This window comes from Perissodus microlepis, chromosome 17, assembly GCF_051167445.1.
Source record: "Perissodus microlepis isolate ML-2025 ecotype Zambia chromosome 17, ASM5116744v1, whole genome shotgun sequence".
NCBI classification, from domain to species: domain Eukaryota; kingdom Metazoa; phylum Chordata; class Actinopteri; order Cichliformes; family Cichlidae; genus Perissodus; species Perissodus microlepis.
In genome coordinates this window covers 8,607,501-8,626,828 of record NC_140477.1, presented here as the reverse complement: position 1 = coordinate 8,626,828, position 19,328 = coordinate 8,607,501, and the positions used below count along the sequence as shown (strand labels likewise).

Here is a 19,328-nt window from a genome sequence, read left to right as displayed (position 1 = left end):
GTGTTATATTCCTTATAAAAAAATGTAAAAGTGACTCATGCACTTAGAGTGACTTTTGTTTTTCCTTTTTGTTTTGTTTTGTTTGAGACTAGCTGTTTCCCTTGTTCCTGGCAACTGCAATAGCAAAGGTAAACACAATGTGACACTGTTGAGGGAATTTGTGGCATATTAACACAATTTAAAACTGCTGCCTCACTGCGTTAAAAACAACATTGTGGTGTTTTTGGACCAGTTGTGAAGCAAAGTTTTGCCTTAAATTATTAAAGTTACAGCAAGGAAGTACTTCCAAAGTACAGGCCAGAGACATCTGTTTTTACCAGGAAGGCCAACAATTTCATTTACTTCTCTTTTGTTTCCTATGGAAATAAAATTATACAGCATTGGCAGCCCAAAAGATGATTTCAATGAGCTTGTTATGGCATCAGAATAATTCTCAATGCATGAGAAAACATTTACCTCATGTGCAAAAGATCCCATGTTTGAGTCTATGTACTGTACTATACTATGTCACTATAAATGACAGTTTAGACACATTTTAAGCTTTATATAACATATGTTGCAGAATTGCTGCATTATACTGCATTATACTGCATTCTCTTTCTAGGTGTACCAAAAAAAAGTCTAGTCATTAATCCTCAATCACATCTCTTCTGTCATTTTTTAAAGTCGGCATAGCCTTTCTTGTGAATCTGCCAAAGCTCCCTTTGATTCATTTAAAGTTCTATTTCTCTCCCTCGCTTCCAGTTTATATCTTGTCACCTATGTGGCCCTCCAGGAGTCAATTATCTAATAGAGAGCTCTGACAGAGAGCAAATGAGGATATTCTCCCTGGTGTATTGGCAAAAACTTGTTGCCCACTGGGATCAAAAGTGAGAGAACATGAGTCCATTTCATTTCTGTCTCTGGTCTTTCCCCTGACTCCTTAATTTGATCTATCAAAGTTTGAGCAGACGCTGCTTCGGCTTTCTTTCATTTGCCACAAATCCAGTTCCAGTGCAGGTGAGAACTACTTTTATTATTCCTCACATCTTCTCAGTTATTACCTGCATGTGTTCTGGCGGCTTCGTATATGCCTGTTATTATCCTTACCATCCACAGATGCCCTTTTAGGAAGAATTGTGATGGCCCCCTCGGCCACCCTCTCCTGGCCAATCACAGGGGAGATCTTGGACCCCCAGCTGTCTGAACCCACCCACAGGAAGTGACCCGTCTGGTTGTTCCTTTTAGCTGCATCCAGAACTCGTCTGTTTTGGAAAAAGAAAAAAGAAAAGATAATTCAAATATCTGAAGATAGACTACAGGAGACAAGTCGAGCAGTGGGGTATTAATTTAGGTTTAACCCTACATAAAGATCACTGCAGCTTTTTTCTTGTAGCACTGCTTATATCTATAACTGATGCAGCAACAGGCAGCATCCGTCTTGCCCGTGAGGAGTGACTCCTATTTTTTCTGGCCATAAAATGTGTGAAAAACATGTCATCAAGTATTTATTTCCAAATCTCAAGCATTCTGTAGCTTAGCATTCTGGACAGCATTTATCTAAAAAGGCTTTCTTCTTCAAGCATTTTTGCATGACCCAAAGACAAGAGGTCTGACTGACCAGTAATTAAGCCATTTCAGGGGGTCGTATGAGTCAAAATTGCATTTTATAATATTTGATTTTTTTGTTTAAATCTCAGTTTTGGCACATTTTCCTAACTGCCTAATAATTATGTACATCATCATTCAAGATATAAATGCAATAATTGTGCCTGTAGTAGCGAACTCTTGTCGGTACCACAATGCAACACTTCTAACCAAGTGAGTTGCTAAAGAATAGCGATATGAAAACCAGGTCTTTTCTTCTTCAGAATAACATAATTGTAATCACAGCGAGCATGTAGGTGTCAAAAGGTTTCTATTGTAAAATATGTTGAAAATGTCACAGAAAATCTTATTAAACAAAAAAGTACACCTGATAGCAGTAGGAAAGTTGACCAGCAGGGTTCGTTTTTAAAGTGCACAACACGTACCGTATGTCATCCTCATTAGCGAACATGATGATGGCCCTGGCATTGGAGGTCTCCAGCAGGCGTCTGATGATCTTGTCAAACTCCCCTGGCCTGGGCTCCCTGGGGATCTTCAAGGACTGGGCAATACACACACCACCTGAGACAGAAGAGGGGGGGAAAGCAAAAGGAGGGACAGATTGCATCATCTATTTTAGATTCACTGATTTGCATTTTCCATGCTGTTTTCAACACTAATTTCACTCTCAGGTCAGCTTGTACACATTTCTGAAACTATTCAAAGCACTCTGTGTCGAGGCCTCTGACGAAGGCTTTAACACTTCAAACATCCTCACAGCTTTGAGATAAAGGTAAGAGTAAGTGGTTGGTTAACATGGCAGCAGAGAAAGAAAGCAAGATATTCACTAAAGTCCGGGAAGAGACATGACTGAACGTAAAATAGTACTGGCTGTTCAATACAATTTGTCCTCCAAGAGATTCAAGACAAAAAACATTTGAAAAGATTAAACAAAATCAGTAAGAGCGGACTAGGTAGGCAGAAAGTAGAGAAAGGGTAGGAGGAATCTGGGGGACTGGGAAATTATAAGAGAGGAACGCTGTTAAAATTGATACCGAAAAAGACTAAAAGGAAGAAGTGAAAATAAACAGAGTGGGAAGCTGAGGAGGGGGGAAAAGCAGGAAAGGAGAACAAACATTAAAAAAAAAGAATTTGCTAAAATGAATTGAGATGATGGTGGACGTAGGTGGTGTTGATCACAGGAGAGAAAACTGTAAGAAACAAAGGAAAAAATGAAATGGGACATGAATGATTTAAAATCACGCCACTGCACAGAGTAAGTGGCAAGAAAAATCGTCTGTACCCACTTCACCTCCTTAATTTACTATTGTCGAGTGCGGCAATATTAGTTATTTCACTCACAATATGAGATAATGAAGATTTCTGTCTACCTGGTTCCGCCTTGATCCCTCAGCCCTCTCACACACACGGACACACTGTTGCATACTGCCTTCAGCCACCTCAGGAGGTGGTTTTTTTAAGCTGTTAATTCACTCTGGCTGCATTCAATCATTAGCTATTGTGTTAATTCTTTTTAGCAGTATGTGTGTGTAAGTGTGTAGGATTATGTTATTGTTGTACATTGCATTTGTTATATCTGTACAGAATTTATGATGGACATTGTGTATCCATGTCTTTTGTGTGTGAGTCTACACATTCATTTCATTCACATGTCTCTGGGAATGTCTGTGTGTGTGTGTGTGAGAGAGAGAGTGAGTGTGTGTGTGTCTGTATATAGAAGTGAGAAAGTATGAATGATGTCCCCTTTCCTCCCTGCCTGTTCCAGACCATTTATTGAACATCTGTACAGTCTGTCGCTTTCACTATGTCACAGCCCTTAATCACACACGCGCGCACACACACACACACACACACACACACACACACACACACACAAATGCGCACACCGGAGTGCATGAGCGCTAAAACAAATACTCATTAGCCTCAAATTAAAAGCCTCTCAAGGATAATCACTAAAGTGACAAAATCTGCACAAGTACCCACCTCTACCCCACTCCCCTACACACTCGCACATTTACACTCATTCTCACACAGACACACACAAGAAGCAAATATTTAAATGTTCAAAATACGTTCTCAAGGATAATGACCAAGTAGACATGCACTTTTGCATACATATACAAAAACAGCAAATCATAAATAAATTCAGCGTGGCATATGTACACGCATACACTCAAATACACAAGCGCTGATGATTGCATTCTCCCGCCATTGTCCTTGGAGCAGCATAAAAGTGATTAAATCGCTGTTTGTTTCACAGCCTCACAACCATCATTAATAACTGTCCCTGTGGAGAACGAGTTTCCCAGATAAAGAAAATATCAAATATTGTCTGTGAACTTAAGAGCTTCTCCACACGCGCACGCACGCACGCGCACACTTGGCTGTCACTATCGCAGCCAAACACTTCACATATTTGATGGTGCAGAAATGGAAAAAAAAACTGACGGCATGTTAAAAGTGAACGTCAGATATTAGCGCACACCTTTTGCTTCTCAGCTAAAAGCAAAGCTGCGAGGCAGGTTAGGAGACGCATCAACAGCTTCTTTTTTAATCACTCCCAGAATGTCAAGTTGAAAGCTTAACTGGAAACAAGGTTCAATATCCAAATCCTTGCACAGCAGGGCACGGGAAACAGAGGACTGGCTTCACGTTCCAAACACAGACATGCATAAAAAGAAAAAGTCAAGAAAAAAATTTGATGGCAAAAAATATCCTGAATATATGTAGCCTATATTTCTGCTCTTTGTCAAAAACTTCTAATATGCAAAAATATTATTAGTGTATTCTGTAATCTTTAAAATCAGCACCTCAAGTAGTCTCCAAAGCAAATCAAGTCAGCAGCGTGCTGCTCTTTCCCAAGGAGGGAAACTGTGCCTGAGAGCATTAGACACTCATTATACTCTGGATAAACAAAGCAGTAAACACATTATTTACTGGCATTTGTTATGTCAATAATGTTCATCATTATTGGATTAAGTCTGAATTAGTGCTATATTTAGAGAAATCAAAGTGTGAAAAGCTGTTCAGTCAATTTTAACTTTCAGCTGTTCTCGTCTTACAGTCAAAGGCTCGTAATTTGGCTGATTGTGTGTAAACTGTATAATTAATTGTTTGGAGACATATGATCACACGCTGCGCATGCTAATGTGGAAACCGTAAGAAAATCTCTTCATTCACTTCTGATAACAGCTGTATTGTGTCACTGTAATAGTCAGTTTTTGTTACATAATTTGCCAGTTGTAGCACGTTCATCTACAATGGGCTAATTGAATTATGAGCTCTTTATCCACTGAGCACCAACACACCGAGCTCTCCGTTTATCACTAATAACCTGATTATTGAGCCTTCGCTGTGGAATTGAATGTGACTGAATTCTAATTCCTTGAACGTGTGAGTGCGCGCTCATGTTTTTCACATCTCTGGGCGCAGATGCGAGGTGTAGCATTGTGCCCCGTGAATACCTGTTTTTTGTATGTGTGAATAGGAATCAACCTGTGGCCATGAGGAATGAATCAATGCACTCAGCTATCTGTGGAAATACATGCAGTTTAATGTGCATTTTTGTGTGCGTTACACGTTACTATGCATTTGTAGCCGCTTGTCCCCTCTGCAGCTGTTACAGAGAGAGGCAGAGTGCAAGCAGTGATGATAAATTCAATGTTAAGTGTGTCCAGCGTCTCTCCAAACGAAACCCTGGCAGTCGGTAATTAACTCCATTCTGTTTAGAGGTTGAATTTTTTCAGTTGCAGGAAGGGAAACGCCGCTGTCTCAGCGTTTAATTAACAATCTGCTTCCCTCCCACACGCCCTTCTCTCTGCACCATTTCATCTATTATCCAACAGAGACTTCAATGGGGAAGAAGAAAAAGAGAGAAATTACTCATCCTTCTCACTGTGTGCGTCTTGCTTTTGTCAATTTCTTCTCACCTGTAGCTCATCAAACTTTTCATAATACCTCCAAAGTATTTAGACAATATCAGGAACGAACTAGCTAAACTTGGGGCACTGCATCCTGAAATAATTACCTAAACTCCTTACACATCAGACAGTGCATAAAATGCAACAAGCAAATTTTTTCTTCTTTTTTCATATGTTGTTTTTATTAATCCCTCAAACCTACCTTACATGAATTTCACAGCAGTCATTTCTGCTCCTGCACAAACTGTGTTGTTGACTCTGTAAAGGTTTGCACACATTCACTGATAAACCCGTGCATTTTATAATATTGCTGTACTACATGAATAAAAGTACAAGGTCACTTAGATATTACACCTGTATGGGCTGCTCAGCCATGGAAACCCATGCCATGAAGCTCCTGGCTCACAGTTTCATTGCTGATGTTAATGCCAGAGGATGTTTGGAACTCTGCAGCAATGCAGGTTGGGGACTTTATCACACTATGCACATCAGTCCTGATTTGGTTTGTAAATGCTTCTACTCGGCAATAATACCACTTGTTGATTGTGGAGCATCTAGAAGGAGGTGGCCTCCTATTACAGTACCAGAGTTGAAATCAGTGACCTCTTTAGAACACCCCATTCTTTCACAGATGTTTGTAAAGTCAGACTACATGACCTGATTTTAATCACTTGTGGCAGTAGAACTAAAAACACCTGTATTAAAAAATTAAGAGACTATGTGATTCAAAACTTTATTACAGCCATTCCCAAAAGTCAAGAGTACTGCAGCCCACTTAAAAACCAGAAAGTCCCATTAAAGCCCACCCAATCTTAAGTCTTCACGACAAAAGAAACTGATGTATTTACTTGAAAAATATAGTCAAAAACACATAAACAACACAGGCTGCTGACTATAAATCCCTATTGCTACCCAGTCATATGCAAAGTGTTAAGGCCAATGAATTAAATTTCTTAATGGCTAGTGACTGGTGTGTGTGTATGTGTGCGGGTGTGCGTGTATGCATATTTCTGGGTTAAACATGACTGGGGTAATAAAGTGAAACAAAGGCAATAAAATCAGACTCTCTTTCTGTAATAATTATTCCATTACAATACAGTCGCGTTATCCTCCAAGCAGCCTGCAAGTGTGTCCTGATAATTTTGAGAGACACACATGCCCTATCAGCTGTTACTATTAGCACAGGATTAAACATGGTTGGATCAAATGCAAGGCTCTGTGTGGTCTACCAATCCACAAAGGAAGAAATTAATTTCTTTCTCCAGCTTGGTATTTCCTTGATAAACCCTGTCTCTGGACTCCCACTACATAAACACTTGCCCATGGATTGTTACTATGGAGAATACTTAGACACATGCACACACTCTTTCTTTCTTTCCAAACCTCATTAGCACACACTTTAAAATTAGAAGTTGCCCTCTGCTTCTGTTCATGAGTGGGGGTACTGTGATATAGGCCCTTTGAAGTCAATGATTTTTTTCTTTTGTGTATGTGTGGTGGTGCATGTGCACTTGGCTTTTTAAACAATGCTTGTGTAAGTTCTGTACTTACTAATATGGGATCTTACCAATTTTTTATATGTTTTTTTTTTGTGCTGTTTTTCATGTGGTGCGCAAATTTTTTTGTCCCACACAATGTGTGTCTTTTTTTCAGCCTCTGAGGTAAATGTCCTCTGCAGGCTTCCTAATGAATCATTGACAACCCATGAACCACTGTCCAAAGAAATGTGCATCCTCCCATTAAAATAAGCCTTAAAGGATACAGGTCACAGAGCCTCAGACGGGCTTGAAAATTCAAAGCGGCCCAAACCCGAACCCAAAAAAGATGCTGCTCAGACCTGAAACCACCCTCAGGTGGAAATGTTTTTCTAAACTTGTAACAGGTTCAAGTTTGGTTGCTTATAATTTGATGATAATGGAACACCGGTTGGTGCAGGGAGCTCTAAAAAAAAAAAAAACGGGCAGAGTTTCTTCAGTTTTCAGAAAAAGAATGTTGTTTTGGTCAACTTTTGATTAGCATAGCGTGAATACACACTGAGGGAAAATTACAACCCCACACCAACATTTGGAACATTGCTCATTATGTTAGAGTTCCCACTGTATAAATGAAGGCACTAGTTTGCATCAGTGGGTGGATATTGAATGTTTGCTAGATGGCACAGCATAAACCGCTTCGGGTGATGCTCAGACAAAATACAATAATTTGTGGTATCTATCTAAAAACCTCATTTACAATCTAGTCTCAGTATATTATAGCAGAATTTAATAATATAATTGCAGGAGTTATCTTTCAGTCTGCATCTATATTGTATTATTATAATCCTAGGCACTGGAAAAATCTGTCTTTTCTTCAGTGTGCGTTACTGTGGTTTTTGTACGCAAGTGAAGAATGGAAAATGCATCGCAGAAAACAAAAACATCTTTCTATTTAGCATCTATAGGCAGCATGTGAACAGCAAGAATTGGCTAAAAACAAACCAGAGCGTTCATTTTTTGTTTTTAATAATGTTTAGATTAATTATTACATACATAATTATTATGTCTATTTAACTATAGATTTCGACTATTTTTCGTAGCATAGATTTAACAAGGTGCTGGAAAGTTCCCCAGAGATTTTGGTTCATATTGACGTGATTGCATCACACAGTTGTTACAGGTTAGCCGGCTGGACATCCATGAGCCAAATCTTCTGTTCCATCATTTCTCAAAAGTGCTCTGTTTGACTGAGTTCTGGTGACCGCGGAGTCCATTTAAGTACAGTGGAATCAGTGTCATCTTGTAGAAACCAGTTTGAGATGATTTGAGTTTTGTGACATGGTGCGTTTTCTTGCTTGAAGAAGCCATTAGAAGATGGGTACACTGTGGTCATAAAGGGACAGACATGGTCAGCAACAATACTCAGGTAGTCTGAGGCATTTAAATGATGCTCAGTTGGTACAAAGGGGCCCAAAGTGTCCCAAGACACCATTACACTATCACCACCATTCTGAACCACTGATACAAGGCAGGATGGACCCAGGCTTTAATGTTGTTTACATCAATATCTGACCCTAACATTCAAACATCCCAGTAGAAAGGGTTGAAAATTACTAGTACAATCACTTGAAACTTTCTGTGCAACACTAATTTAATTGATATGAAAATAAAATAGAATAAACTTTTAAACACATCAAAACATAGTTTTGAGCAGATGGGAATTAACTGTCTCTCCTTCTGTGGGCAACTAAAGAGAGGCTACTGGGTGATACTACAGTAAATTACAGTTCTAATGATCTAAAACTTGGAAAATCCTGTACATTAATAAACATTAAAATGTGTACGTATAATTAAACTGAAAGTGTCATATGTGCTAAAACTAGAAAAAAAAAAAAAAATTTACAATGTGTTGCAGGGTAAAGTAACGGTTTCTACGTGGTGCAAAAAGCCAAGCATATTAATGCATCAATCTTTATGCTGTCTTGTCACAAACCCATGCAAGTCCTTTTACTTTTCATCTGTGAGGCAAATGTGAAGGACAGAGGCACTGACTTCAGATTAAATGAAAAGGACTTGAACTTGTCACCTATACTTATTTCATACATAGAGGTCAGACTGTGCCTTGTAAAGTAAATCTTGGCCTTTTAACATCTAAGTTTCACTACCGTCACACAGAAAATGTCTGAGTGCACTGTGTAGCAACACCTGACATGTGTGTGTGCGTGTGTGTGTACATGTTTAGACATCTTTTCGGGGACAGAAAATTGGCATGCCACTATACTTGTGGGGACCAACGGTGACTTATGGGGACGAGTTTGAACTCGTGGGGACCTCCTCACTAGGATATGAAAATGAGTGTGTGGGTGTGTGTGTGTGTGTGTTGGCAGAATTGTCATCACCACAGGAGTCAGACAGTCTAGCTGAAGTCAGCATTTGCTCAGGTCTAATATGGAGACAGGTGGACACCTAATGCACGCAGCACTGTCCATGCATCAGACAAATGTGCATCACAGGCAAAAATGGAACCCATCTAACTGCTGCAAGTATTTCCATGAAAAAGCAACATAATAGCACATTTAAAGCACTTTAAAAGTATGTATATAAAATTTGGGGTTCCACTGAGCATTTCTTCTTCTCTTACTTCTTTTCATTCTATGTGTTTATACGCAATTTTGCATTTAATGTGTGTCTTTTGTCCTGTCTCCCTCCCCTCACCCACAACCAGTCGTGGCATGTGGCAACTCCTGCCTGATTCTGGTTCTTCCAGAAGTTTCTTTCCCTTAAAAAGGAGTTTTTCCTTCGCACTGTCGCCATGTGCTTACTCACAGGGGATTGTCTGTATTATTGTGGGGTCTTTACCTTACAATATAAACCACTTTGAGATGACTGTTGTTGTGATTTGGTGCTATATAAATAAAATTGCATTGAACTGAACTGTATTGAAATGAACTGTGTGCGTTGGCAGGTTTGTCATCACCACAGGAGTCATGAAGTCCGGCTGAAGTCAGCATTTGCTCAGGTCTAATGTGAAGAAAGGTGGAAGCCTAATGCACAGAGCGCCATGCACGCATCAGACGAGTGTGCAGGCAAAAACAGAGCCTCTTTAAATGCTGTAAGCATTTCCATTAAAAAGCAATGTGATAAGAAAACATAAAGAACTTTGGAAAATATAAGAAATTAGTGGTTAAGAAAGACTGACAAAATTAGTAGGAAAGCACAAGCTATACATGTTGCGTATTCATTTTTTCCCCCTAATTAGTGGCTGTGAATGGAACCTTGAGAAAATACTGGAAGTAGCATTGTAGTGATAATTCACACGAGACCCCAAGTTACAGCTGTATCTGAATCATCTTGTGCAAATATATATCTGAGTATTTACATTCTTTTTGCTTTTCCACAGAATTTGGTATAGCACGCGTCAACCCACATCTAAAACCCATAAGAAAAGGAAACAGAAAAAGCTTTTCCATTTCTAAATCTGTACAAGCCAAAACGCAAACAGTGCTCGAAAGTGCTGACTAATAAGCACTTTTCGTACTTTATTCTTCAATATCAGCAAGTATATAGAAAGTCCACTAGCTTTGAACAAGTTTCTGTGAGATCTGAGATCTGACAACTGCAACTGGAGACTACTTTTGTGAGGCAGGAGACAAGTCAGTCTCGATGTCTCCACTGAGTCATCTGACCTTCCATCGCCAGTCGCACATCACCAATACTTCTAATCAATCAGACTAATCCCAATGGCTTCTGCTGGTTGGTGGGAGGACAGGATCGGCAGTGGGCCAGACAAGAGGGGATAGATGGCGAAGACCTCAAACGAAGAGACGGGATAAGGGATTGCAGGATGATAGGCAGGACGGGTGGAGAAATGAGAAGATAAGTAGAAGAGGAGGATTTCGGAACTAGGGAAGGAGGAAATGGAAAAGGACGGAAAGATGAAAGGATGTAGCATATAAAGCAAGGGGGAGGGAGATAAGCAAGGGATGATTGGATGCCAGACAACAGATAAAAATCACAAGGTCAACGTTAAGCTCAGAAATCACAAAGAGAGAACATGCCCACTTCTCTGTCTGATACTCTCTGTATGACTTCTGAGTGTTGATCTCGCTTGCTTTAACTCTACTGTTGCAACAGCCCTCTCTTTGACATAGAAATGTGCCCCCACCCCTACACACACACAGACACACACACATGCACACACGCTATCTGACAGTAATCAGACATCCAATTACAGCAGTGCCCCCGGAGTAGGGCTGTGTGCATGCATGTGACTGTTTGTGTATGTGTGTGTCTGAGAATACATGTGTTTGCTTCTTTGCTGTTTTTTTTTTTTACTGAACACACACTGATACTGCATCAGATGCCTGCTGATGTCTGATACTCCCCAGCCCGGGATGTCCTGCTGTCCCTCTTGCTCATGTTTTATCTGGGGATGAAGGATCTTTCATGTAAACACACAGACAAACACACACACACACACACACACACACACACACAGACACACACATAAGCAAGGCTGTTTCTAACAAAACGCTATACTTGTAGAAGAATGCAAGAAAAAAGGGATTACACAAAAACACTCAGCAAAATATAGTGAAAATGGTCACGGCAGGGAGAAATTCTGCTTTTACATTAAAAATGAAGAATTAAAATATATCAATTAACCATATTCTAGACCAAAAAACTACATTTGTGTTGTGGATTGTTGATTTTTCTCAGTGCCAGGGTAAGATAAGATAACCTCAAGAGCAGTTTATGCATTGTTAACGTTTTAGGGCAAATTGTTTAGTATTTCACACAGTACGTAGCGAAATTCTGTAATGTCACCTTTCTAACAAGTACAACAACCAGTACCATCCTTGTATTATACAGAAAATTAGTGCACAGATACAAAACGTATCCAAAGAAATATTTACTATAATACAAAGTGTTCAGCAGAAGTGACAAAAAACAGAAAAACGAACTGTAAATTGTCCTCGCTGCCTCCTAGGCCTCCCTTTACCCTGACTAGTCCTCTGTGTTCATGCTGCTCCATCTTCTTGCCTAACACCTGTATAAGTCCCTAAATGCCTCTTTTAGACTCTGATACATGATTGAATTTTTTTCTAATCGATGCTGAACCGGTTCAACATGAGTGAGACTAACTGGTAATCAGTGTTTTCCGTTTTGAAGGCCAGTGTTCCCATAGGTCAACAAAGTGTGCTAAATGATACAATCTGTTTTCAGAGATTTACAAAGCTGTGTTTGAGAATGACATTTGAACCAAAGGAGACCAACAGAGCTTAGAGTTTATTAGTTTGGAGTCATGTTGTTGGTAGTTCCATTTAGTGTGAGTGTGTGTGTTTACAACCTGGAAAAACTGTAGCAGATCATCATAATCTTTAGTCTTTACCATATCGATGTTTGGTTTAATCAGAATCATCTTTATTTGGGCAAGTTTGTGCACACAAACAAGGAATTTGAGTCCGGTTGACTTTGTCCTCTTCGTGCATATAAAAAAAAAAAAAAAAAGAGATCACTTTGTTTAGTTGTTTGTCTTTTTACTTCATATTTGTCATGATTTTTGCAGACTTCCAAAAACAGACAAATAAAGAAAACACCCAAGTTGTCTTTTTCAGAACCTTTTTTTTTGTCTGATGTTGTGAATGATCTGAAACTATTCTTTGAAACTATTCTGTGGTTTTAATCAGAGAAAACAATTCTGTTGAGTTTTCTGACGTGTGCTTTATTTTTTTTTCTTGGTTTCCTTTTTAAAGAAAAGCTGTGAAGGTTTCACGAAGTCTGTTAGCAATTGTGAAAAAAAAAATCTTGGTGCTTATACTCCTCATGTTAGACTACACTGATTCAGTAGATGGCTCTACAACACAATACATAGATGTCCTTGACAACTACTTTCTATTCTTTACGTTCTTTTGATACTTTGCAGTCATTTATGTAAACAGTTTTGAAACATGCAGTCGTACATGTGGACTTTTTTAATGATTAGTATATGACTCTACCACTTCCAACCTCCATTATTCTTCCAGGATGCAATCATCCATGCTTTTATTTCTTCTACTTGTTTACAGGCATGCACTTTACTCAGGCATCTCCTATCATAACATACGCAGAGTGCAGTTAATTCAGAATCCCTCTGCCAAACTTTTAACACATAACAAAAGGAGCGACCACAATGTATCAGTCCTTGCAACCCTTCACTGGCTACCTGACAGTTTTAGAATTGATTTTAAGCCCTACACAGTTCATTCCCTGCCTTTATCTGTGAGATGCTGATTCCATATGAGCCTGAGCTCTTCTAGCATGGTTAGTAGTTCCAAAGGCTCGTTTAGTCATTGAAGCTGACTGAACCTTTGTGTTCCCCGCCCCATGACTCTGAAATTCCCTTTGATTTCAATAACTGCTAATGCCTTTATCCAACCATTTTCAGTATTAAGACCCAAGAGTGTATATGCACGGTCTTTCCTTCCTGTATTTACTCTTGAGAATTTTAAATTGTTTTTAAAATTGTTTTTTATCCATTTTTAATTTTTACCTTCAACTTTACTGACATTTGTTGCTTTTATTATTAGTACTTTGTAACTTGGTTTTGAAAAGTGCTTTATAAATACAAATAAAGCTATATAACATAAGAATGCAAAAAAAATCATGGCTCGTGTCTTTAGTGCCGGAGTTTATCACTCTGCCAAATCAAAAGAATGAGTCACCCTGCAGCACACAAACAGACAGCCATGTTAGCATTTTAATGGAGTCATCGGGAAGTGACAATTATTGTGTTAGACGAAATACACAATCACACATGCATTAAATATTCAATAGCAACTTCATTGATACGTCAGCGCAACACAACACACAACTAATCAGGCAGCCCACAGAAACTTCAGCCAATGATTTGCTCCTGCTAGAATCTGCCAGGGAGCAGAATATATAGACAGCATTATGGCATCTGAATAGCAGTGACCACGATGGCTTATTACTGTAGATAGCATCCACATAGGGAAACATGATGTATGAATGAGGATGAAAAGAAAAAAAAAAAAAATCTGGCAGTCTGTGAATACATGGTCGGCTGTGCACGTGCCCGTGTCTGTCTATGCTCGAGTGTGTGCGCTCAGTGCAACAAACACCTGACACTGACAAAGAAGACTAATGTGTGCTACTCTGCTTGGCAGTTAGATGTGTGGGATGCAGGTATATGAGAAATGTATGAAATAAAATTACATAGCTGAAGTTAAAATAAAGTTAAAATAACTACAACTTTGGCTGTAAATGTTATTAAAAAATTAAGACAAAAAACCTCGGTGACACAGACTAGGCGGGGTGTTTTTAGACATATTCTTGATGGATTATAATTTGCTTTACGGTGGCTAAATCAACGTGTCTCCAAATGTAATTATGTGAAGGCTGAACCTCTTTGAGAAGTACATTAACTTTGGATTAACTTTTACATTACATTAAATGTAATCACCTTTTAATATAATATTAATCCTATCTTCAAGACATCAGCCACCTCAGCATTCTATGAATCTCTTTCAGGGCATTTCTGTTGTGTTCATAGGTAATAGAAAGAGTGGCTCATGCTCTGGCCTGGTGCTGTGAATGCACTATTGCTTTGGCCCATGCATAGATTTCACCAGATCAATATGACTTCTACATGAACTATTCTTCGGGTATTGATGCATTCGCTGCTGGCCTAGGACACGGTGTTTACTGCCAAAAGCTAAAGTGACAAGGTGAAAAATAAATAAATAAATAAAGCAGTGCTACGCAGACGTACATGAGTCAAAGGGCTCCATTTTCATGACAGAGCACAGAGAGGCTTTGCACAGGTAAAATGACTTTTTTTTTGACAGACACACAGGGGTGTTAATCCCAGCTGCAAGCATTTGATATTTTGGCGATTTTTCCCTTTTTTCCCTCCCTCTAAACTTGAATTACCTTTAGTAGGCATAACCGTTCAGCAGGGGTGTGATAGTGGTGAAAATGCAGCAGAGCAATTGCTGTTCGGGATTATGGTGATTTGAGGTTATGCTGCGTACCTGCTCAGACCATTTCACAAGTACACGGAGCAAAAGAGGAATGAAATGTATTTTTCTGAACACGAAAACCACTCACAGATGTACCACAATATTCTTTTCTGTGGAAAAAAAAAAAACAGATGTCAACAATAGCACTGAAAGACAATGACCATCACCTTGCTACTGAGATATTTGTTCACATGACATCCCCACATCCACACTGCCCCTTTGACATTCTCTCTGCCATCTCATCTCATTATTACTCTTTTCCGTTTCTCCCTTCTCCTTTATTCACTTCCATCCCATTGCCTTCCACTTCCTCTCTACCCTGGGGGGAGAGATCAGCAGCATGGTGTTCGCCTCCCTTCTATCTACTCTTTCCGCCTTTCCATGCTGTGCATCCATAACCTCGCTGAAGCCTCCCACCACATGCATCATGCCTCCACCTCTCCAATGTTGCCAGCTAGCCTGTGTGTGTACAAGATCATGTGTTTTCTATCCATCTATGCCCCGACTTTATCTTTCAACTCTTTACTCTCAGCGGCAGGCTTTGTTGTGCACATCCTGTCTAGTCTGGCCTGCCTCAGTGCTCCCAGCAGGCAATATGAGTGTCATGTGGCTTGTCTTTACTCCATGTCAATTATAATTTCCACTACAAAAGACAACAGCAAGGGTGAGAGAGAGTGAGAGAAATTGACACACTCTGGTTTATCCATCTTATCATGGCCTTTCTATCACCAGGACCAGCAATCAGAGCCACCACAAGTTGTTCATTGATCTCATAATCAGACAGCGGTTGTAGCGCAATAAGCTAACCATGGCTAAACGTGTGAAACTTTTTTTCTTTTAATGGAAGACGTCTTTTATAGATAATAAATACACATATGCACACGAATATGGGCACAGAATACATTCACCCATCTTTCGCTGCACTTGGTTTGCCTGCTCGATGAAATGCCGCTTGATGTGTCTGTTTGAACGCGCGGTTGTGTCAAATTGTGAAGGACAGCAAGGCCTGTTGAAAAAGGTTAGGGAGGCAGAGTCCATTGGCATTTACTCAGCACTTAATAAGGTGAGTGTTTCAGAGACAAAAAGGATAGAGGACAGAAATATACTTTGGGTGAATAATCACACAAAAACACACAGAAAAATATCCTCTGCACCAGCGGATAAACAGGAATTTACACAAAAAGACACACACAGTTTGAACTCCTGCCAGTCAAGCGTGTTAGCAGGAGAAAAAAGGGGTCAGCGATGGCTTCACAGTTCAGTTAGGAGAGAATTTAACAGGTTGATTGAACCCTGACTAGAGATTACTGATGGATCACTGAAGAGAAGAGAAGAGAAATTACAGGCATTCTCTAGTAGAGATGGACCATCCGATATTACGTATCGGTATCTGTCCGATACTGACCTAAATTACTGGCTCGGATATCGGAGAGAAATAAAAAATGTAATCCGATCCATTAAATATCAAAAAAGCACCTCACAAAACTTGCGACACGGCGTAACTCGGCTCATAACCGTAGCACGTCGGAGCAGTGTGGTCACGTGATATTTGTAGCCTGCTAGCAAACATTTAATCTCGAGGAAGTTATGTCAGAGAGAAGTAAAGCAAGTGTGTAAGTTCATCTCTTAATGTTTGTAAAGCATTCCCGCGTTAAGCTTAACAACCGATATACAGAGCAACTGCCTCTTCTCTCTCTTTCCTGCTGCTACTTCAATCGTGAAACTGCTTAATGATCAGCTGATCGGCTTTTCTGTCGCTAGTCCGTCTCTCTTCTTTGTTTTTGGCCCACTTTGCACCAGCAACAACAACAGCAGCACGTTTAAGCTTGATAAGCTGTTGTCAGAATTTATTTAATATTACTTTCTATACCAGGATCTTTTTCTATGCAGCTGACGGCTGGTAACTGTGCAGGGGCGGATCTAGCAAAGTTTAGCCAGGGGGGCCGATAGGGCATGAACAGGGAAAAGGGGGCACAAAGACATACTTTTCTTTCTTATTCTCATTTAAAATATCTTGCTTTTAATTATTTAATAATTATCTGAATCTTACACCCAAAGTTTTAATCTGATGTAAAATGTATAGAAGTCCATTACTGTATATAGTAACTGTTAAGTCTAATATACCCTAGTAAGCTGTAGTACTTTTTCCTTTGGGAAAGTACCATCTGTGAATTCTGCAATCCTGTTGAAGAAAGATGTTGAATCTATTTAATTATTCTTGAAAAATAATTTATTTCTGTGAATTTTTTTCACCCTGCATCAAATTAAAGTTGATTACATTGATTAAGCATCATGAGGAAGAGGCTGGTTCCCTATTTTCTTTTGCTGGGAGTTTGCAACCCTATTAGTTAGGTTGCTTAATATTTCTGCTAAGTACTCTTTAAAATACCAGAATAGGGAGGATGGAGTAGGTTTAACTTTATTAGATTGATCAGTGTTGCTGATCTATGAAATATTTTGGGTGCAGTGTTTTTTTTTTTTGTTTGTTTTTTTTACATACAGGTATAACAGAATAGCTTTAGTGTTGTTGTTGTTTTTTAACTTGAGTATGAACTTATACAAAAAGCAGCAAGATATTAAAAAAAACAGTTTTATTGACTAAAAAACACTATATCGGATTCATATCGGTATCGGCAGATATCCAAATTTATGATATCGGTATCGGTATCGGACATAAAAAAGTGGTATCGTGCCATCTCTATTCTCTAGAGATGGAATCGGGACCTCTTTTCATAATTTGAAAAATGGTGTAATGGAAATGAACACTTCATTTCAATTATGCAGTTGTAAAACTCACTCCTGTTATTTGAGGATATTGAGCCAACATTTTTAAAAAGGTTCTACCAGTTGTTAGTTCCCTTGGAGACAAGAGAAAAATCTCTAAAAACAATGCTGTACCTGCATATTTCAAACACATGCACGCCTCGACACCAACAACACACACATACTATTAGATTTCTTGTTTGACGGAGGAACGGGAGATCAATCTGGGTTTCCTCCTGGGTTGCTAGAAATCTCTAGGATTGTTCTATCTAATGCTCTCACCACATATATAGATGTTTTCACACATGCACCTGAGCCCCCTGGCAGAGCTGTTTGGTAGAAAGCAAATGTCCAATTTCAGATTCAGCTTGATCGAACGTTAAATGGTCTCTAAACTGCCAGTTACAAAGTGCAAAGTGTGTGTGATGTCCAAATGAATAAAGGTGAGGTTACAGAAAACGATTTTCAAAGTATAGTATGGGGCATGTATGTCTTGTATACCCTGCCCAGTCACCGCACATCACCAAAAGCTAAAAGGGTATCTTCAGGAGTGAGACTTTATCTGATACATGATATGTTTGTGCTTATATGCTGTGTTTAGTTTGTGCCAAAATGTTTGCATCATGGCCAAAGATCTCTGCCTTGGTCCCGTCTGTCCAAAGGACTTGTGGTTTCCTGAGATGCAACTTTGCAAACCTACGCTGCGGTTTTCTTTTCTTTATAGAGAGGAGAAGCTTTCTCCTAAAAACACTTCCAAGCATACATGTTCAGTCTGTTTTTAGAAATTGTGCTGTCATGATCTTAAATATTAAAGCCTGAGATGTAACCTTTGGGTTTATTGCAGTTCCACTGAGCACTTCAAGGTCTGACTTTGGGTTGGATTTGCTGGAATGTCCACTACTGGGAGGACTGCCATTGTGTTAATACACATTTGAATGCTCCAGATCAGCAAGCTGCCAAAACGTCTGCTTTTATAGAGGTGCTCACACTTCCTGATGATCAGTTAATCAAGTGCTACGTAGTGTACTTAGTTTTCCGAGAGAAGAGAAGTGCATAAAATCCTGTAAAAACCTTCTTTTCCATATACGGCAGACCAATAGCAGTTCAAACCAGGGCAAATTACCAATAAACTGATAAGAAAAAAAAAAAGTATAGTCTGCGCTGAGAACTGGGGGCTGGAAATGGGCTGTTTTCCTTCCAATATATCAGTTTTGATCAAATACATCTTGAATAAAAACTGTAAAAATCAGTATTACCACTTCCTTTTTGTGTTTTTAACCCAACAATTTCTATGTCATATGTTCTTATCAGCACTTTATTTTCATCTTTCATTGGTGATACTTCTAAACACGAGGCAGTGAATTAATTTGTCATTTGGTGCACTTTATACAGACTGTATGCAGCTCCACTTTTGTTACTGTGCTAACTCATTTTTAGAGTGCTTATATTGTATCCTTGATCTGCAGTCATCATTATTGATTTTCTAGTCAGGACTGTTTCACTGCCCAGTAAATACATCAAGGATTTACAGGCTGTTCCAAAAGTTTATTTGAAAAAGA

The 19,328-nt window shown here is 39.2% G+C and overlaps 1 protein-coding gene across 3 annotated transcripts in view; it reads right to left on the bottom strand.

Moving 5' to 3' along the window:
• grm8a (glutamate receptor, metabotropic 8a) overlaps positions 1-19,328 on the bottom strand; it is a 299,516-nt gene that overhangs the window by 89,576 nt on the left and 190,612 nt on the right. For all 3 annotated transcript variants that reach the window (XM_084909268.1, XM_084909270.1, XM_084909269.1), the window contains exons 4-5: positions 2,013-2,148; positions 1,090-1,244 (exon numbers count right to left, since the gene is read on the bottom strand). In XM_084909268.1, the coding sequence (XP_084765394.1) occupies positions 1,090-1,244; positions 2,013-2,148 (291 nt within the window). The remainder of the gene's footprint in view (positions 1-1,089; positions 1,245-2,012; positions 2,149-19,328) is intronic.